This window comes from Dreissena polymorpha, chromosome 2 (genome assembly GCF_020536995.1).
Source record: "Dreissena polymorpha isolate Duluth1 chromosome 2, UMN_Dpol_1.0, whole genome shotgun sequence".
Taxonomy (NCBI): domain Eukaryota; kingdom Metazoa; phylum Mollusca; class Bivalvia; order Myida; family Dreissenidae; genus Dreissena; species Dreissena polymorpha.
In genome coordinates this window covers 3,652,925-3,673,784 of record NC_068356.1, presented here as the reverse complement: position 1 = coordinate 3,673,784, position 20,860 = coordinate 3,652,925, and the positions used below count along the sequence as shown (strand labels likewise).

General features: G+C 35.5%; 1 protein-coding gene across 2 annotated transcripts in view; it reads left to right on the top strand.

Moving 5' to 3' along the window:
• Positions 1 to 20,860, top strand: part of LOC127865649 (kinesin-like protein KIF23) — an 85,515-nt gene that overhangs the window by 55,654 nt on the left and 9,001 nt on the right. Inside the window, exons 16-22 of one of the 2 annotated variants that reach the window (XM_052405555.1) lie at positions 875 to 985; positions 2,757 to 2,925; positions 3,400 to 3,581; positions 3,922 to 4,009; positions 8,658 to 8,797; positions 15,146 to 15,330; positions 19,311 to 19,350. In XM_052405555.1, the coding sequence (XP_052261515.1) occupies positions 875 to 985; positions 2,757 to 2,925; positions 3,400 to 3,581; positions 3,922 to 4,009; positions 8,658 to 8,797; positions 15,146 to 15,330; positions 19,311 to 19,350 (915 nt within the window). The remainder of the gene's footprint in view (positions 1 to 874; positions 986 to 2,756; positions 2,926 to 3,399; positions 3,582 to 3,921; positions 4,010 to 8,657; positions 8,798 to 15,145; positions 15,331 to 19,310; positions 19,351 to 20,860) is intronic. The other variant, XM_052405556.1, reaches the window with a different exon arrangement.

The following is a 20,860-nucleotide window of genomic DNA, read 5'->3' as shown; positions in this document are numbered from 1 at the left end:
TGGGAAATGTAGCTGGGGTCATTTGGATTGGGGAAAAATACGTTGTTTTGCCTAATTTTGGCAAATTTGTGATTAGTGGTTTTCTTACAATTGCTTTAAAATTTAGGGTAAAAATGTTTTCAATATTACCTTTACTTAGGTTCAACTGATAGAGCTGGATATAGGATTGAACTAAATTTTGAAATTTATTTAAATTTGGCCCTATTCATAATGTAAAAAAGATATAAAAAAATTCAAATGGCTGCCTAAAATTTCCAACTGAAGGATTGCCACCAATATTCAAAATATTTGTTGGTTAATTAATTCATCTTTGAGTTTATTTCCTTATGAAGCTCTTTGAGTCCCTGACCTCCTGACCTTTAAAGAATGTTTCCTGTCTAATTTTGTAACTTACACAATTCCTAAGGAAAACAAAAATGGCCTCATTCTGTTAATGTTAGTTACTTCAGATATTCCTTAGGAACTTAACAAATATATCTTCAACTAAAAGTATTTCTTTGATTAGCTTCAAACTCTGTCCTCTTTCTTTTTATGCCCCGGATCAAATGATCGAGGGTATATTGTTTTTGGCCTGTCTGTCATTCTGTCTGTCTGTCATTCTGTCCCAAAACTTTAACCTTGGTTAAAGTCAAGGTTAAAGTTTTGCAATAACTTTTGCAATATTGAAGATAGCAACTTGATATTTGGCATGCATGTGTATCTCATGGAGCTGCACATTTTGAGTGGTGAAAGGTCAAGGTCATCCTTCAAGGTCAAAGGTCAAATATATGGCTTCAAAGCGGCGCAATAGGGGGCATTGTTTTTCTTACAAACACATCTCTTGTTCTCATTTGAATACTACAAATATAATAATACTGGCCTCTGTTTATTTCAGCTTATGGATAAGAACTACAAGTTAAAGCAAGAGATGACTGAGAAAGAGCGACTTAGAGACAACTTCAAACAGAGGCTCGAGATTAACAACATTCAGTGGGAGGAAAACCTTGTAAGTGAAGTGTAAAGAATACTTAGTTGTGTTTTCCTACTTTTAATTAGGAAATAAGCATCCTTTGCACTAATTTTTGTTTTATCTTGTTCTGCAAAACTACAAAAAATACCCAATTTAACAATTCTTTAACTCTAAAAGTCATTTTATTTGCATACATGATTTTGTGATTTTTATACGCCCGTTCAAAACGGGACGTATTATAAGATCAGCCTTGGCAGGTGGTGGCTGGCGGACGGGCGGCATCCACAGCAGTGTCCGCTCTCTAATTCAAATAGTTTTCATCTGATCTTCACCAAACTTGGTCAGAAGTTGTATCTAGACAATATCTAGGTCAAGTTCGAATATGGGGCATGCATGGTCAAAAACTAGGTCACAGGGTCACTTAGTGCATTTCAAGGATTTAGCATGGTGTCTGCTTTCTAATTGAAGTAGTTTTCATCTGATCTTTACCAAATTTGGTCAGAAGTTTTGTCTAAATGACACTCAAATGGTAAAGTTATGTGTTGCTTAATTTCAAAAATATATCATTTTGCCACTCAAATTGTTAAGTTATCAAGCAGGGTTCGACATTAACTTTTTTTACAGCAAGACCGTCGGACCAGCTCCTCTTAAAATGTACTAGCCCGAACCTGATGTCTACTAGACCACAAATGACATAGCAAATGAACACAATTGTGTCATGTAACTGTTTAATCAGGATTTATCAGTAAATAATCAGTGAACACCAGATCGTTTTTGATGCATAAAGTAAAACAATAAAATAAAACTTTTTTTTGCTTTTCTCCGTCAAATTCAATCCATGCGAACTGACTCGATTTTCCATTTAGGATAAAATTGACGTTTTCGTGTTTCTTCAAATTTACGTTTCGTGTCAGTTTAAGCGTCGGATTCTTTTTTATTAACTGATTTGTCGGACGAAAATCCGAACTTGAACAAAGCCATTCTTTAAATTACATTCTCTTGTCTGCTACGAAAAAATGTTTACATTGACAATACCGATTTTCGATAGAAGTCGTAAAATCATGCTCTACAATTTTACGACACTTCAGAAAATCATTAATATTCATGACAACTTGACCAATTGAAACAAGCAATTTCTGCAGGAAGCTCTCCTTTGCGTCTAAAAATAGCGATGAATCATGTGGATGCTCCGCGTTTATTTAAATACACTAGTTGTAATGTAAATAACGGATACGAGAGCAATTTTACACATTAAAAATAAAGGTTTTCACAGCAGTTAGTTATAGTTATATGAATCAGTATAGATTTTTTTTATGTACGACCAGTCGGACAAGCTAGCCCGCAGTTTTACTAGCCCGACCACCGATCTTACTAGACAATGTCTGTCGGACGTGCCTTAGTGTCGAACCCTGTCAAGTTGTCCAAAACCTTCAAACGGGTGTATCTTGTGGCAGTTTTGCACTCTTGTGTGAGGATGCCTTTGAATTGGTAAATATTTAGGGAAATTTGGATCTGGATGGTATATTTTCCAGGTATTAAGATTAGATAGACAAACATTTCTGAAGGTTAGTTTAAAACAGGATAAGTTGACAAAGAGACAAAATAAACAAAAATCAATAAGTGGAAATGTGATTTCTTTGTTTACATGTTATGCAATATATATAATTGTTTGAAAACAATGCTCCAAATCGCCTAAATTTCTTTGATTATATGGCACACAATTTTATTGTAAAACACTTTAGTATCTTCGAGTATCATACCTCAACCTGCCTTAGTGTGGCAATGATGTCGTCACATTGTTCTACAGGAGAAAGAACGGCAGAAGGTAGCAGAAGAGCTTGGGGCAGCTTTAGAAGAGAAGGAGAAGAAGTTCAACATGATGAAAGAAGTGTTGGACAGCGAGACACCAGTAGCAAAACCTCGCACCTTCAAAACACCCGGAACAGCCGTGAAGACTCGCACTTACACAACACCAGGTAAGGCTTGAATCTGTCAGATTAAACTGGATTGCTATAAGTTTAAGCAATAAATACTATTTAGTTTAAAATTTAAATTTGATTGTGATGGTTTGTGTTGGTTTGTTTCAAACAAGTAGAATAAAAGTTAACCTTTTTGGGGAATGAAATTAGATTATTTTTGAAGATATTTAATAATGAATAGAAAGATTTGGACAAAATTTGTTTGTAAATAGGATTGGTAAAGGAAACATTAATAATACCAAGTTAAATTAGATTTCTGATTATTAATAAATCAGCTGAAAGAGAGTAAGCTGATAATGCTAATTAAAGTGCTATCAAGGGACATAATTACTATACTGATTGAACTGCCTTCAATTGAAGGTTTTTTAAATTCTTGTTTGTCTTCAATTCTTGATACATTGCCTTCACAGGATGCCTATGTGTACTTGATTTTGGGATTAGAATATCTTCAGTATTTGATTCACATTTCAGGCATAATTCGTAGTGCAACGTCCGAATCGGACATGTCATCTATTGGACTTCCTAACACAAGAGCGCGCACCAACACTGTCTCGTCTGCAGCCCGACCCTGGGGGTATGGAGGTGGAGCCACCACCGTGAAGAAACCTATACCACCGCCTAAGACCCCTGTCCCATCTGCCACCCAACGCAGTGTAAGGAATAAACGCCCTTTTACTTCAATAGCAGGAATTCTTAAAAAGCGCATATAAATATGATTTTGATGTCTACATTTTGTTTTGTTTATTAAGACCTATAGATTAACTTAAAAGAGGAATGTTTAATAAGATATACCAATTATATTGTAATGGTATAATGATACTATTAATAAATAATTGTTGACTTCAACTAACAACCAAGTTTTTGCTGATTTTATGCAGAACCAAAATGTGTCAATGTTTTCAATTGAGATAAGTTTGTATTGCATTTGCCACAGTTGTCTAGAATATTTTTTCCAATAATAAAATAAATTATGAATATATAAACAAAATTCAGGTTCCACAGCATAACTTGAGACACAGACGGTCCAGGTCTAACAACGAGACCTGGTTGGACCACAAACCTCCAGGACATCTAAACCTTGGTAAATTTTTGAAATCATTTCACACAAATATCATAGTCATCTTTGAGAAAGAATTCTAAAGCTGCAGTGAAAACGATATTCATGTATTGCCTTTTTGATCTACTGTGACAAAATAATCATGTAGTTATCTTCTAGAAAATGATTTTAAGGGTTATGCACTTACATAAAAATAAACTACAACATGTTTTAAAAACTTAAGGTTGATGTTTTATATTAATTAATTTAAATTGATACAATCTTGATTTTACTTCAAAATCTCAATCAATGGGGGCCAAACTGAGCCAATAAATGTACAAAAACATGCCATGTTGGTGAAGTCTGTTTTTAACCAGGTTTTTCGAAGAAAAAAACTGGTTATTAGATTGGCGAATGTTGGCGGGCTGGCTGGCGGGCGGGAGGTACAAGCTTGTTGCGGCCATAACTCTGTCGTTCATTGTCAGATTTTAAAATCATTTGGCACATTTGTTCACCATCATTAGACGGTGTGTCGCGTGAAAGAACTACATCGATATCTCCAAGGTCAAGGTCACGATTTGAGTTTGAAGGTCAAGAATGGCCATAAATGAGCTTGTCTGGGCCATTTCTATGTCATTCATTGTGACATTTTAAAATCATTTGTTCACCATTATTGGACGGTGTGTTGCACGAAAAAATAACGTCAATATCTCCAAGTTCAAGGTCGCCACAACTAAAAAGTGATTGATTTTGAAACAACTATGTAACTATGAAAGGATGATAACTCAAGAACGCTTAGGCCTATGATCATGAAACTTCATAAGTACATTGATCATGACTGGCAAATGACCCCTATTGATTTTCAGGTCACCAGGTCAAAGGTCAAGGTCAGTGACTTGAAACAGTAAAATGGTTTCCGGATAACTCAAGAATGCTTAGGCCTAGGATCATGAAACTTCAAAGGTACATTGATCATGACTGGCAGATGACCCCTATTGATTTTCAGGTCACTAGGTCAAAGGTCAAGGTCACAGTGACTGGAAATAGTAAAATGGTTTCCGGATGATAACTCAAGAATGCTTACGACTAGGATCATGAAACTTTATAGGTACATTGATCATGACTGGCAGATGAACCATATTGATTTTCAGGTCAAAGGTCAAGGTCACGGTGACTCGAAACAGTAAAATAGATTCCGGATGGTTACTCAAGAATTCTTACACCTAGGGTCATGAAACTTCATAATAACATTGATCATGACTGACGGATGACCCCTATTGATTCAGGGCTCAGCCTAGGTTCAAACTTGAGGGAGAAGTGACTTCTCCATGAGCTGAAATTAGGGAGAAGTGAGGCCACTAGAAGGAGAAGTGATTTCTGTTCGGCGTTTAAAAATATTTTTGCTTGTTTTATACCCCTTATTACACCAAGCCTTAGTGTCATCATTATCAATGACAAACAAATACTATTTTCAAATTCAATAAATCCTTACATATTAAGTCACATAAATCAATTCATACAAATAAAACTTGTGATTTCCATGTGCATCATAAAAATAAACAGTACTTTAATAATGCAATGACAATCCAAACCCTATTTACATCATAATGTACATGGTATTGGTAATTAGTAAATGATTTTTTTCACCCAATTGGGAACAGGTCCGGTACCAATGCCATTGGAAATTCTTCGCGTCATGAAATCACCAAATTGTGGTAAAAACGAGTCTTCACAAAACACGATCTTAATGCATGGGACATATAGTATATCTATTTCTGTTTATCCGAATTGTATACATATCCGAAATATGTACACTTGAGAATGCCTTACCTGATTCATTTAATAATCCAAATTTTCCTTGTTGTTATCTGGTTTAACAAACCTTATTAACGTACATATTTGTTAAATCCAGTTAATGCTTTCTCCATTATTGAATCACCATTACTTGTAATTTGAATCGCCAGCTTTGAATTGAACGCGGGTTTAATGTTACAATACATCTGCCATTTGCAATGTCGAAGGTCATGATTCATGACGTAGCAATTTTATTCTACTCGGATAATTTATATCTAATCGAGGAAATGTGTTTTCTCAATGTCTATTGTTTAGTATTAGGACTTGTTAGTATAAAAATGAACTGTGATTCCAGTTTATATAAGATGGGTGTTACTCGTAATTATCGGTGGATTAACAAACTGACAAAACTCGCTGGACTTTTACAGTAGTGGATCTACGTAATTAATAGACCTTTGATCAATTTTGTTTTTCTTTAATAAGTTTTCCGATTTTCTTTAACCGTGCCGTCTGCCAAAAACCTGTAATTATCGAATGGTCAATCAATTATCACGTAATCATTAGACAACTTACAGCATGCGCAAAGAGGTTGCGGGATATAAAATAAAGTCGTTTACGTATGGATACGGTAGATAAAATTATGGAAATTAGCACTACAGTTTGCACGGCTGGGTTGTTAGTTTTTGTTTATATGGTTAGTTTTTGTTTATATGGTTATGAATTAATGTCTGACAAAATAAATTGCACATCAACTGGATAATAAGTGTTTATGAGTTTTGAAACACGAAACAAGTAAACAGTAGAACATACTAGAATAAATCGTATTCATATTTATGCCCCCCTTCGAAGAAGAGGGGGTATATTGCTTTGCTCATGTCGGTCTGTCGGTCGGTCGTTCCGTCCACCAGGTGGTTGTCAGACGATAACTCAAGAACGCTTAGGCCTAGGATCATGAAACTGCATAGGTACATTGATCATGACTCACAGATGACCCCTATTGATTTTGAGGTCACTAGGTCAAAGGTCAAGGTCACTGTGACCCGAAATAGTAAAATGGTTTCCGGATGATAATTCAAGAACGCTTATGCCTAAGATCATAAAACTTCATAGGTAGATTGATCATGACTAGCTGATGACCCCTATTGATTTCCAGGTCACTAGGTCAAAGGTCACGGTGACCCGAAATAGTAAAATGGTTTCCGGTTGATAATTCAAGAACCCTTATGCCTAGGATCATAAAACTTAATAGGTAGATTGATCATGACTAGCAGATGACCCCTATTGATTTTCAGGTCACTAGGTCAAAGGTCAAGGTCACGGTGACCCGAAATAGTAAAATGGTTTCCGGATGATAACTCAAGAACGCTTATGCCTAGGATCATGAAACTTGATTGGTACATTGATCATGACTGGCAGATGACCCCTATTGATTTTCAGGTCACTAGGTCAAAGGTCAAGGTCACAGTGACCCGAAATAGTAAAATGGTTTCCTGATGATAACTCAGGACAGCTTATGGCTAGGATCATGAAACTTCATAGGTACATTGATCATGACACGCAGATGACCCCTATTGATTTTCAGGTCACTAGGTAAAAGGTCAAGGTCACAGTGACAATAAAAATATTTACAAAATGGCTGTCACTACAACTTAAAGCCCATATGGGGGGCATGCATGTTTTACAAACAGCCCTTGTTACTGTTGGGAATGTGTTGCGCGTGTAAACTTTTTTGAGCGTAAATACATGTCTATAACGACGTCATTTCATCGCTCAGGTAAACTACTGCATATGTATTTACAATGCGCGCGTTCTCATTGGTAACTATCGATGGTAATGTACCGCTTAACTCCGCCTGCTAGGCGTGTACTATTTGGGCTTGCAGAACAGAGAACTATCCAAACTGTCGGCAAAATGACACTCGCTATGATCTTTTGATCTAAACCAATATTGTTTGGAATGAATGCCCATGTATGCTAGTTGCCTGGATAAGCTTTCACAGCAGTCGATCTTTTGCTGTGATAATAAACTGATAACATAACAAGTGTCATCGGTGACTTTATGACATGTGAAAATTTAGAATTTTTAGATGAAAAAATTGAGAAAAAGAAAGTCGATGTTGTAAAAAAAGAAGGCGAAGTAAATTTCTCCTTCATGTAATTTAAGGGTGACATTATTATGTCCCAGGCGAAGATGTCGCCCACGTCGCCCCCACGGCCGAGCCCTGTGATTTTCAGGTCACTAGGTCGAAGGTCTAGGTCACAGTGACTCAAAACAGTAAAATGGTTTCAGGATAATAACTCAAGAATGCTTAGGCCTAGGCTCATGAAACTTCATAGGAACTTTGATCATGACTGGCAGATGACTCCTATCGATTTTCAGGTCACAAGGTCAAAGGTCAAGGTCACAGTGACTCGAAACAGTAAAATGGTTTCCTGATGATGACTTAAGAATGCTGACGCCTAGGATCATAAAACTTCATAGGTAAATTGATCATGACTGGCAGATGACCCGTATCAATTTTCAGGTCACTAGGTCAAAGATCAAGGTCACAGGGACTCGACACAGTAAAATGGTTTCCGGATGATAACTAAAGAATAATTAAGCCTAGGACCATGAAACTTCATAGGTATATTGATTATGACTGGCAGATGACCCCTATTGACTTTCAGGTCACTAGGTCAAAGGTCAAGGTCACAGTGACAAAAAACGTATTTACACAATGGATTCCACTACAACTGACAGCCCATATGGGGGGCATGCATGTTTTACAAACAGCCCTTGTTTTCTAATTTTACACAAGGGGTTTAACAATACACATTTTGAATTGTCTCTCTTTATTAAACCTTTTTTTAACTGAAAACCTGGTTTTGTGACAATTTTGTCCCTTGTTGGTTTCTAGACACAGTTCTTCAGCCAACCTTGAAGAAGAAGAGATCTGTGTCCAAGCTTGAACAGAAGGACACAAAGCTGGCCTCCAAGTACATGCTTACACACCAAGACGTGGGATCAGATGGGGAATTCCAGACCAAATACTATAAGGTCTGAACGATGGATTTCTTTGTGTGAATGATGACAAGACAAGACAAAAGTTTATTTTGTAAATAAAGGCCACCGGCCCAAAATACAGCATACATAAGTAACAGCATGTTATTTTTTGAGTTGTGATACATCAAGTTTGAACATCAATTTTGATCTACATCTTTCTTTTTCATTATTTCAGTTACAAAAAAGGCTATGCTTTTAAGTTTACTTTCATCAGAGATTTGCATAAGATTGCAAAAATTTAAGAAATTTTGTTCACCATTGTACCATGAAAAGATATACATTTGCCTTTCTTGGTTGAATTTTGGACATTTAAAAAATACATGAAACTCATCTTCAATACACATATTATTAAAAACGACTGAACAATATGTACATAATCGGTTTTCTCTTGAAATTCCTAAATGTCGACCAGTTTCAATAGCTAATTTATGGCTTGAACAACGGAATCTAGCAACTGACTTTCGAACATAAAATGGTATATCGATAAACAAATACTTTTCTGGGTTTAACATAGATTTGAAATGTTTGTAAGTATCGCATCTTGGTGAATTTCCAAGAGCTTCAAGCCAGTTCTGTGTATTACAATCAATCAATCTTTGTTTAAATGACATTAAGAATAATTCCACATTTCCTATCTCTTGACTTATCCAAACAAAACCAAATCCATAACGGTACAAAATATTTTTTACAGATGTCACCCAATTAGTTCTTCCGATTTCGTCATGCCGCTTTAACATAATATAACAGTTTCTAGGATATCGATCCTCTGTCATACTTATCAATTTACACCAATATTTAACGCATTTTACATGATGTTCTATACAAAGAGGTAATCTACCACATTCTCCTAATACAATGCTATCATTTACAGATTTATTTACACCAAGGAAATATTTACAACACTCGATTTGTACTTTTTCGAGAATGTCTGAGAATTCTATTCCATATATCTCAGAGCCATATGTAAGTATGGGTTTAACCATTGAATCAAACAATTTAAAATATTCCGTGTATGAAAAATATCCAAAGTTTCTTTGGTATGATTTAATAGCAAAAATAGATTTTCGGGCTTGAGCTGCAAGTTTTTCTTTCGCTTTCCTCCATGATAATTTGGGTGTAAAAAGAAGACCCATGTATTTATATACAGATGTGACATTTACGGGATTATTTTTTAAGACCCAATGTTCGTATGCTCTTAGCGGACCTCCATTTCTAAAAACAATAATTTCAGTCTTTTGTTGATTAATTGTCATACCAGTATTATCACAAAATTCTGATATAGAGTTCAATTGTGATTGTAGCTCGATCGCGGTATCGGCGCAACTCGCAACGTCATCGGCAAAAAGAATGCAAATAATGTCTGAAATATCTTCGGTGATAAAAATACCCCTATGACCTTTAGATTTTAGAAAGGTAGACAACTCGTTCATGTATAAATTAAAAATTATAGTGCTGGTTACGTCCCCTTGCCTAGTGCCGATGTTACAATTGAAGTTTTGCGTGACATTTTTATCATTTACCCGTACACATCCGCGTAGATTTGAATACATCGATTTTAATACTTGAAAAAGCTTCCCCTTGACCCCATTTTTACACATAGTTGTAAATAGTTTATGAATAATCAAACTATCAAATGCTTTTTGGAAGTCTACGTATAGAACATAAAACCTACCACCAGGTTTACACGTATATTTTTGGACCATGCTTTGAAGAGTAAATAAATTATCAATGGTTGAATATCCCTTGCGAAAACCGGCTTGTGCTTCTTCTATTTTATTGTTAAAATCTGCCCATTTGCATAATCTGTTGTATACGATATTGGAGAATATTTTATACATTACATTAATTAATGATATACCTCTATAATTAGAGGGGTCATCTGTAGCGCCTGACTTATATATCGGCACAATTATACTATCCCGCCAGATATTTGGAAAATGCCCTGTATTTAGAATCTTATTAAATAAATCTCGAAGTAAAGGACTTATCATATGCATCGTACTTTTATAAAATTCTGCCCCAAGGCCATCGGTCCCTTGCGATTTTCCATCTTTGAGTTTTGAAATACTTTTTATTATTTCTTCGTTCGTGATTTCTGAGTTTAAAATTTGATCTTGATCATCTTCAGTTTCGTTAACCTCTAGCTGTATATCAATTAGACTTGGTTGATTTTCTTTACAAAGAAGGCCTTTAAAATAATCGTACCATGTAAATGGATCTATATTACAAGAATCTTTGTTTTTCGTCTTATGACTACCTTTTATTAATTTCCAGAACAAATTTGGTTTAGTACGCGATAAAACCAATTCGTTTCTTTTCGTCGTTTGATACGCTTGTTTTTTGTCCGAGCACATATTTTTAAACCCTCTACGGAGTGATATATAGTATTGATAATCCGATGCATCATTACTTAAACGGAATCTTCGTAATGCTGCGTACTTCGTTTGTTTAGCTGCGTTGCATTCTCTATCCCACCACGGTTGATTTAATGAATTGTCATTTTTATTAAGATAGTGTGTTTTATAATTTGCCTTCATATCGGATGCAGCGTATTTGTACAAATTTAAAATTTTATCGATCGCTTCGTCAATATCCGTGCACGCGATTGCTTCAAATATTTGCGCATGCTGAATGTTAAAACTGTTTTCAAATACTCTTATGAAATTTTGCTTGTGTGCGTCTTTCCATTTATACTTTTCTATTTTTGGTAAGTGTTCGCTACCGTTATTAAAGTAATGTTGATTGCCGCAATTAGCACGAATAATTTTCCTTTTCCCCAAAACTATTTTAGAACTAATAGGCAAATGATCAGACTCATCCCTAGTTTAAATAGAGTAAACTAAGCTAGTGTCCAAGTAATTACTTTATATCATCATAAATACTCTGATGGGTAATTCTACTCCAAATACAGTATTACTTTTACAAGGTTTGAAGAATCTGTTGCTTAGTATAAACTTGCATTTCATTTAGTCCAACTGGTCACTATTTCCTAAGGGCAGGATGGCTATCCTTTCCAATGAAATATGTGGACTTTAAATGCACTTAAGAAGACAAAGCATCCACTTGCCTGCTGTCAATCCACTCTATGCAGTTTATTCTGCTCTCCCTGCATATTTGATATTGAAGGCATGTGACAGGAGTTCTGGTAGTGTTGTTTTTTAACCAGAAAAGAAGCACTTGCCTGGTAAGAGGATATTTAAAAAAAAGCCTTGAAGGAGCTTCAACTTTTCTCTCATATTTTAGCAAACAAGTGGCATGTTTAATACCTGACTAGTATTAGTAGGTGGAGCTTAACACAGGTTTTTTTCCCCACTTTTTGGGAAGATAGCCCATGGCTTTGGAATTGGGAATTTTATCGGCATTTTTATGAAATTGGGAAAATAAATTCATTAGCCTTTTTTTCCACACGAAAAGTCCACTGATTAGGGAAATACTAAATTTGATTTAACTCTTTATAATCATTCAAATTAAAAGAAAAAAATCATATAATACTTTGTAAGATGTAATTGAATTAAAATTGAGATAAAATACACATAAGACTTCTTTCTAAAAAAAAACAAAAAAAACAAAAAAATTTTTTTTTGGGGGGGGCAATTGGGAATTTTTTGCCACATTTTGGGGAAAAAGTATACTTTTTGGGATTGGGAACATAGCCGAATTTCGGCTATAAAATCGGGCCAAAAAAAAACCTGTTACACTTCAAAAAATTTCAAAAGATTAAACTAGAACTTCAAATAGGTTTTCTCTTAAGTGTAGATGTGATTACTTATGCTTTTTTACTTTCCGTTTTTTATGCCCCTGGATCGAAAGATCAGGGGTATATTGTTTTGGCCTGTATGTCATTGTGTCAGTCAGTCATTGTATGTGTGTGTCACAAAACTTTAATCGTGGTTAAAGTTTTATAACTTTTGCAATATTGAAGATAGCTGCACATTTTGAGTGGTGAAAAGTCAAGGTCAAGGTCATACTTTATGGTCAAATTTCAAATATTGTATTTTTCTTTCCTAAAACTTTCACCTTCGTTAAATTTTAGTCATAATTTTTTATGTCCCCCACTATAGTAGTGGGGGACATATTGTTTTTGCCCTGTCTGTTGGTCTGTTAGTTGGTCTGTTGGTTGGTTGGTTTGCGCCAACTTTAACATTTTGCAATAACTTTTGCTATATTGAATATAGCAACTTGATATTTGGCATGCATGTGTATCTCATGGTGCTGCACATTTTGAGTGGTGAAAGGTCAAGGTCATCCTTCAAGGTCAGAGGTCAAATATATGTGGCCAAATTCGCTCATTTTATGAATACTTTTGCAATATTGAAGATAACAACTTGATATTTGGCATGCATGTGTATCTCATGGAGCTGCACATTTTGAGTGGTGAAAGGTCAAGGTCATCCTTCAAGGTCAGAGGTCAAATATATGTGGCCCAAATCGCTTATTTTATGAATACTTTTGCAATATTGAAGATAGCAACTTGATATTTGGCATGCATGTGTAACTTATGGAGCTGCACATTTTGAGTGGTGAAAGGTCAAGGTCATCCTTCAAGGTCAGAGGTCAAATATATGTGGTCCAAATCGCTTATTTTATGAATACTTTTGCAATATTGAAGATAGCAACTTGATATTTGGCATGCATGTGTATCTCATGGAGCTGCACATTTTGAGTTGTGAAAGGTCAAGGTCATCCTTCTAGGTCAAATATATGGGTCAAAATTGCTCATGTAATGTAACTTCTTCAATATTGAAGCTAGCAATTATATATTTGACATGCATGTGTATCTCATGGAGCTGCACATTTTGAGTGTTGAAGGGTCAAGGTCATCCTTTAAGGTCACGCGTCATATAGGGGGACATTGTGTTTCACAAACACATCTTGTTGAATATTGAAGATAGCAACTTGATATTTGGCATGCATGTGTATCTCATGGAGCTGCATATTTTGAGTGGCTTAAGGTCAAGGTCAAAGGTCAAATTTATGGCTTCAAAGCGGTGCAATAGGGGGCATTGTGTTTCTGACAAACAAATCTCTTGTTTAGCTCACCTTTGAGCTTTTGTGATCGCCTTTTGTCCGTCGTGCAGTGTCAACATTTGCCTTGTTAACTCTCTAGAGGCCACATTTATTGTCCAATCTTCATGAAATTTAGTCAGATGATTGGTCTCAATAATATCTTGCATGAGTTCGAAAATGGGTACATTTGCTTGACAAAACATGGCTGCCAAGGGGCGGGGCATATTTTCTTATATGGCTATAGTAAAATCTTGTTAACACTCTAGAGGCCACATTTATTGTCTGATCATCATGACACTTAGTCAAAACATTCATCCCAATAATATCTTGGACGAGTTAGAAAATGATGCTGGTTGGTTGAAAAACATTGCCGCCAGGGGGCAGGGCATTTTTCCTTATATGGCTATAGTTAAACCTTGTTAACACTCTATAGAGGCCACATTTAGTTTCCTATCTTCATGAAACTTGGTCAGAAGATTTGTCTCAATGATATCTTGGATGAGTTTGAAAATGGTAAAGGGCGGGGCATTTTTCCTTATATTTCTAAATGAAACTTTGTCAAAAGATTCATCCCAGTAATATCTTTGACGAGTTAAAAAATGATGCCCTTTGGTTGAAAAACATGGCCCCCAGGGGGCGGGGCATTTTTCCTTATATGGCTATAGTAAAATCTTGTTAACACTCTAGCGGCCACATTTATTGTCCGATCTTCATGAAACTTGGTCAGAAGATTCATCCCAATAATATCTTGGACGATTTTAAAAATTGCGCCGGTTGGTTGAAAAACATGGCTGCCAGGGGGCGGGGAATTTTTCCTTATATGGCTATAGTAAAACCTTGTTAACACTCCTTATTTTCCTTTCTTCATGAAACTTGGTCAGAAGATTTGCTCCAATAATATCTTGTTATCTCAGGTGAGTGACATTGGGCCTTTCAGGCCCTCTTGTTTAAATTTCATTCCTTCAATTGTTCACGTTTGTTCATGCAGTTAAAACCGATCTTGCCTCTAGATTTTTTCTACTCTCTGATATGATAATTTTTCTCTTTACGGTGACAAAAATTTTCCCCTCAAAATAAGGACACATGTCTCATTGCCAACAGTTGAAAAAATGCTGTGGGACCTCTATAAACTACAGACAGTAAGATATGACAGTTTAAATGTGTATAACATAACATATTTACTGTGTTCAATTATTAAGACACAAAAAGTGTCATCCATTTAACATGTTACACACAAGGGTGTAATATTGATTGAGCAATATGCCATCCAGTATTAACCAGCATTTTGCCGTATGTTAAATGAATCTCCAATCACAATGTTTCGCCCATTTTCAGGGGGACGTAATCCCGACAGCGGGTGGTGGTGCCTCAGTGGTATTCAATGACGTGGAAGTCCACAAACAACGGGAGCCCGGCACCCGTAAACGTCGCAGTAGCTGCCCCCAGCCCTCGGATTTCGACGGAGAATGGACTGACCCCGAAGAACGCTGTGCCATTGCTATTGAGGGACATATGAGAAAGTGAGTGTAGTTAAAATAAATAATGTTTTGAAAACCTTTAAGTGGTTTTGCGAAGGGCTGTGATTTCTCCAAAAATACTATGTGTTTTTGCCATAAAGTGTGGTTTCTTGTTGAAATAATTTAAATATCATCTAAGATGGCTGTGGCTGTGTGGCATAAATGTTTTTCAAACATGTCTTTTAATAGTTTCTTTTGCAATATGTGTTTCATTGAAGCATATCTTTTGTGTTTTATAATTTTTGGTTGTTATCCTTTATGTTAGTGATTTATATTTAAATGCAAGATCACAACTTTCTTCCTTTTACAAATTATATTTTTGACCAGGTTTTCAAGTTTAAAATACAATGTACTTGTTATTACAACCAAGTATGGTGTGTGTGGGTGGGGGGGGGGGGGGGGGGGAAGGCCATAAGACAGCTTCTGCTGTCTGTTAAATTTCCATTCTGGATGAAACTTTTGATAAAGCAAGTTTGAAAGGAGACCCATCTTGGGATTATATTTAGGGCCAGTCTAGTCTGTTCACTGTAAGTGTTGCAAAAATAGATAATAGGTTTCTTATTAATAACTGGATGTTCAATGAAGGAATAAGACTAATATTTTGTGGAGAGAGATTACATGCTGGCCTGTTTGGGGATTGCACAATTATATGAATAAAAGTAAATTAATTAGCGAATCTTGAAAACCTGGTTTACCATGTTGCTTGTTATTTTTATTTGTGCCATGCTCTGGGAAAACAGGGCTTAATGCATGTAAGTACAGTCAATCTTGTATTTAGAGACCACTTAAGGGAGTAAACAAAAGTGGTCTCTTCATTAAATGGTCTTTAAATAAAAAAAGGCCATTTAGGAAGAATGCGGACCTTCGATTTTAAATCCAGGTGTAGGATTATCACCTTTGGACACAAGGATTACAAATTTTGTAATCAAATGAATCTAAATAAAAATAAAATAAATAAATAATGTTTTACTTAAAATATGTTTTATTTGTTTTCTCTGATTCTAAAATTTACAAAATTGGGGCTTTCCGTCTCCAAACTCATTAGCGATGTTACGTGCACTTGTATTCTTAGACAATTCCAATCCCCGAATTTTCTTATTAAACGTTAACACTTTCCGTTTTGACATATTAATTTCTTCATGTAAGCTTATGGAAATCTGACTCAATTACGGTATGGTGCATAGGAAAATAAATTAAAAAAACGTCGATTGAAAACTAAATAAACAGGCCTGATTTGAAAATTTGCTAACACAAACTAATTAGCATAAATACAATTAATTATTTTTAGTGAACTGATTTTGACACATGTTACAGATTAATAGTTTATTTTTTCTCGGGAACACTGTGAACATGTTTGTCGCGTCGGCGCATTGTTTCTGCAATAAAATCGGCGCTTAAGGTCCATGTAGAGGCTTCAGTTTGAAAAATGTGGGACCCCAAGCATTGAACTCAAATTTGACTAAACGAAGAGTGCCACATTGAAAATGTATACATGTTTGCTTAAAAGGATGGTTTTCCTTCAAACTGCTACCAATTTTTGTTCAGCAACGTCTCATACCATCGACATAATCAATCAAAATACAAAGCGATTTTAACACAAAAATAGACATTATTTTCAAAAATCTGAATGATGTTTATTCAACGTATTTCGGCGGAAACTTATATAACTAGTTAATAATATCGACATTGATGAGGGCAAGTTACGCTTAAATAGTAAAAAAAGTTTACATACCTAGAAATCTCAAAACTCGAACACATGTCATTTCATGACGATGGGGGCAGCCATTTTTAAATTAATAAAATCGAAAGAACATGCTAAAAACTCACTCATCGCCTGATTGACATTCCAAACGGTTGACGATGACAAATGCATTGAATTGTAATCTTTCCGTTGATGTGTGCAAACTGCATGATAAGACCTCATAAACACTCCAAAAAATAACTTTGTAAGAAGCATATCACCAATGTTTACTGTTATTGGAGAATCACATGCACTTGTATTATTGCGAACAAAATAGTACGCTTACAGACTGACAGAAAGTTCGATACGAGACTCCGTTCAATTCATCACGGTTTACTATTTTATTGATAATATCTAATAATAATTCGCTTCAACAACCTAAATGTAAAAATAATTCTTTTAAACGGAGTTTTTAATAACGAAAGTGAAAACAACGGAAGTCGGATGGATATTCTGTAAGATGCACTTCGGCTCCAGAAAAACAATACAAATACACTAAAAAAAGACTTGTGGGAGGCAATTTTCAGCTCGAAAATATTTGAAATGGGGTAAGTGATTATATCTCTGTGTGATCATTTCTGTTATTAAGCGCGACCTCTTCCTGATTAATGTTAACAGTTGTTCTACCAGTCGCGACCCAACTGTCAAAAACAAATAATGGGTTTTCTCAGGTATGTGTATACACATACCACGTTTTCTTACTACTTCACGTGATTTCGACCGATTTGTAATGCACGTTTTTCTACGGAGCACAGCGAGTGCCACGCGTTCAAAATGGCTAGTAGGAATCGATATACAAATGTATAAAAAGAGTCGGTTTGCCAAAAGGAACACATTATTCCAAACGGTACAAGGAGAGTAGTTGTTCAGGAAGGAGGAAAGAAAATACCATGATACCTAGCTGTGTATTTCCATGCAAAACTATGCTTTCTAGAGTCGTCTGCACAAAACTCATAAAATCTTGTTATTGATGAGCAATATCTCTTTTATCACAATGATTTCTACCCAGCCAAACCTATTTCTTTATATTTATTTTACAATTTTATATGTCGTCTGAAATTTCATTCAATTTGAGATGGTTTAAAATTTTCCATTTGGTTATAGCAAAATTATTAAGCCCTTGAAATAGAATGGTGACTCTTTATTATCCAACATACCTGGATTTTTAAAAAGAAGTTCAGTTTAGTTATTTTTAGAACTTTGTTTAGGAAAATTATCCAAAAAATGCAGTTGAATAATAACTCATTTGTTGTTTTCCGACAATAATTTTCTGTGAAATGTTGCTAACTTGATTTTGTATATGTATATAGCTTTGTATTTATTTAACTTACGGTCGTGCATATCCTTCCTAACTTTAGATTGAGATTTTGTGAATTAGTGTAATAAATGTATTTGTTTTAAACAAAAATATGAATAAAGCAAAAAAATATTGAATGTCAAAAATGTGTTTATGTTATTCTATCCGTCTTTACCTTTAAAATGATATATAGTTTGACCATATTGTACCACATTGAATGAAGAAAAACAAAAGCAAAGTTTTAATGAATTTTATCCCTCCCATGAACCTTAAGTTTGTCACTTAACGTCCCAGATTGTAAACTCCTTAAACCGTAGACTGTGTGTCAATACCTCACTGTATTATTCAACACAAATAAATGATACGCAGTCTGCATCAGAACCGGTCATTGAGACAAAGGAAAATGGCTAGTGTGAAAACAAAACAAAGGTGCAATCGTACATCTTATCGGCTTAGATAAACAATTAACACTGATTTGTCCCTGAACGGTCAACAGATTTACCACTTTAATCTCAAAGTGGTCGCTTAATTAAAGATTTGGACATCAAAATACATGAAAATCAGCGGTCGTTGGTTGCGTAAGACAAAAGTTGCTTAATACAATATGAAAATATAGTGAAAACTCTCGGGGGGGAATTCAAAGTGGTCGTATAAGACAAAAGTCGCTTAATTCAAGTGGTCGCAAGCACAAGATTGACTGTATATCTAGGCATGTCGCAGATTAACCTGAGCTGTAAACACAGGCTGATCAGGGATCACACTTTCTGCTTTTATGGATTTTCTGTGTGAAGGAAGTCTCTTTTAAATGAAAAACCAGTCTAAACAGAAAGTGTCATCCACAGACTACACAGGCTAATCTGGCATGACATGTTATGTTCATGCATAAAACCCTGTTTGCCCAGAGCGATGCTCAGTGTCTTGACTTTTCTTTTGTTGCTCTTCAAGGCGTAGCAAGCCATCGCCTGAGAGGGTGACGCATGTTTGAGTAAGCACATATATGTATGTTATTGTAGCGGACAGGAGTTGTCATTGCATACTAATTCTTTACAAGGGAAAATTCTTAATTTTGATAGCTATTAATACAAGGGAAGATCCTTTATTTTGATAGCTATTAATACAAGGGAAGATCCTTAATTTTGATAGCTATTAAGCCTTTGACAGGCTTACAAAGGAATAATTTTTTAGACCAGTTTAACCATTTCCCTCATAAGAAGCAAAGTGAAAATGGCTTTTGCAACCAGCATAAAACCAGAACAGCCTGCGAGTAACTCGCAGTCTGTTCAGGTTTTATGCTGTTTTCTGTCTGCTCATCAGTATCTCAGGATTGGAAATGAAGCCTTTAAAACTTAAATCTAGTAAGAAAGGTCTTAAGTTATAGTTAACTTTCTTAAAGACAACAAATGCATAAAAATACGTATCTAAGTGGTAAAGGGTATATAAAATATTGTATAGGAAAAGATCTAGAACTAAATAGCAGGATGCTTTGCCATGCTTCTTTTCTCCTCCCCCTCTCCCCCCCTTTAGTGATCCTAGATGTTCTCCCTTTTGTGTGACTTTCCACCATGTCCATTTTGATCAGTACAATGAATCTTTAGTGACCCTTGATCATTCCCTTTGTGGAACTTTTCACCCTGCCCCTTTGTTCATAGTAGTGCCATGTACCTTTGTGATCCTAGATCTTTCCCTGTGGTATGAAATGGTACTGAATGCCAAATCTTGTTTATAACATGCTTTTAAACAAGAGCAAATCTTTTACTTTCACCCAAAACTGTTGATTACCGTACTTACTCATAAGTTTTCGGACACTCAACATTTTTAGCTCGACTATTATATATGAAATATATATACTAGTGGAGCTATCCTACTCATCCCGGCGTCGGCGTTATCGTTAGCGTGCACATGTTAAAGTTTTTGTACTACCCCAATTATTTTCATTGTCCCTTGACATATTGCTTTCATATTTTGCATACTTGTTTACCAACATGACCCAACCTATAAACAAGAGCAGACAACTCTTTCTAGCATTTTGTCATAATTATGGCCCCTTTTCCACTTAGAATATGCAGCAAATGTTAAAGTTTTTGTACTACCCCATTTATTTTCATTGTCCCTTGACATATTGCTTTCATATTTTGCATACTTGTTTACCAACAACTCCCCAACCTATAAACAAGAGCAGACAACTCTATCAAGCATTTTGTCATAATTATTGCCCCTATTATACTTAGAATATGCATATTATTGATAAATCTATGTTAAAGTTTGCGTACTACCCCAAATATTTCCTATATCCTTTGACATATTGCTTTTATATGTTGCATACTTGTTTACTAACATGACCCCAACCTATAAACAAGAGCAGACCACTGTATCAAGCATTTTTAGCTCATCTATTTTTTGAAAAAAAATTATGAGCTATTGTCATCACCTTTGCGTCGGCGTCTGCGTCGGCGTCGGCGTCCGGTTAAGTTTTGCGTTTAGGTCCACTTTTCTCA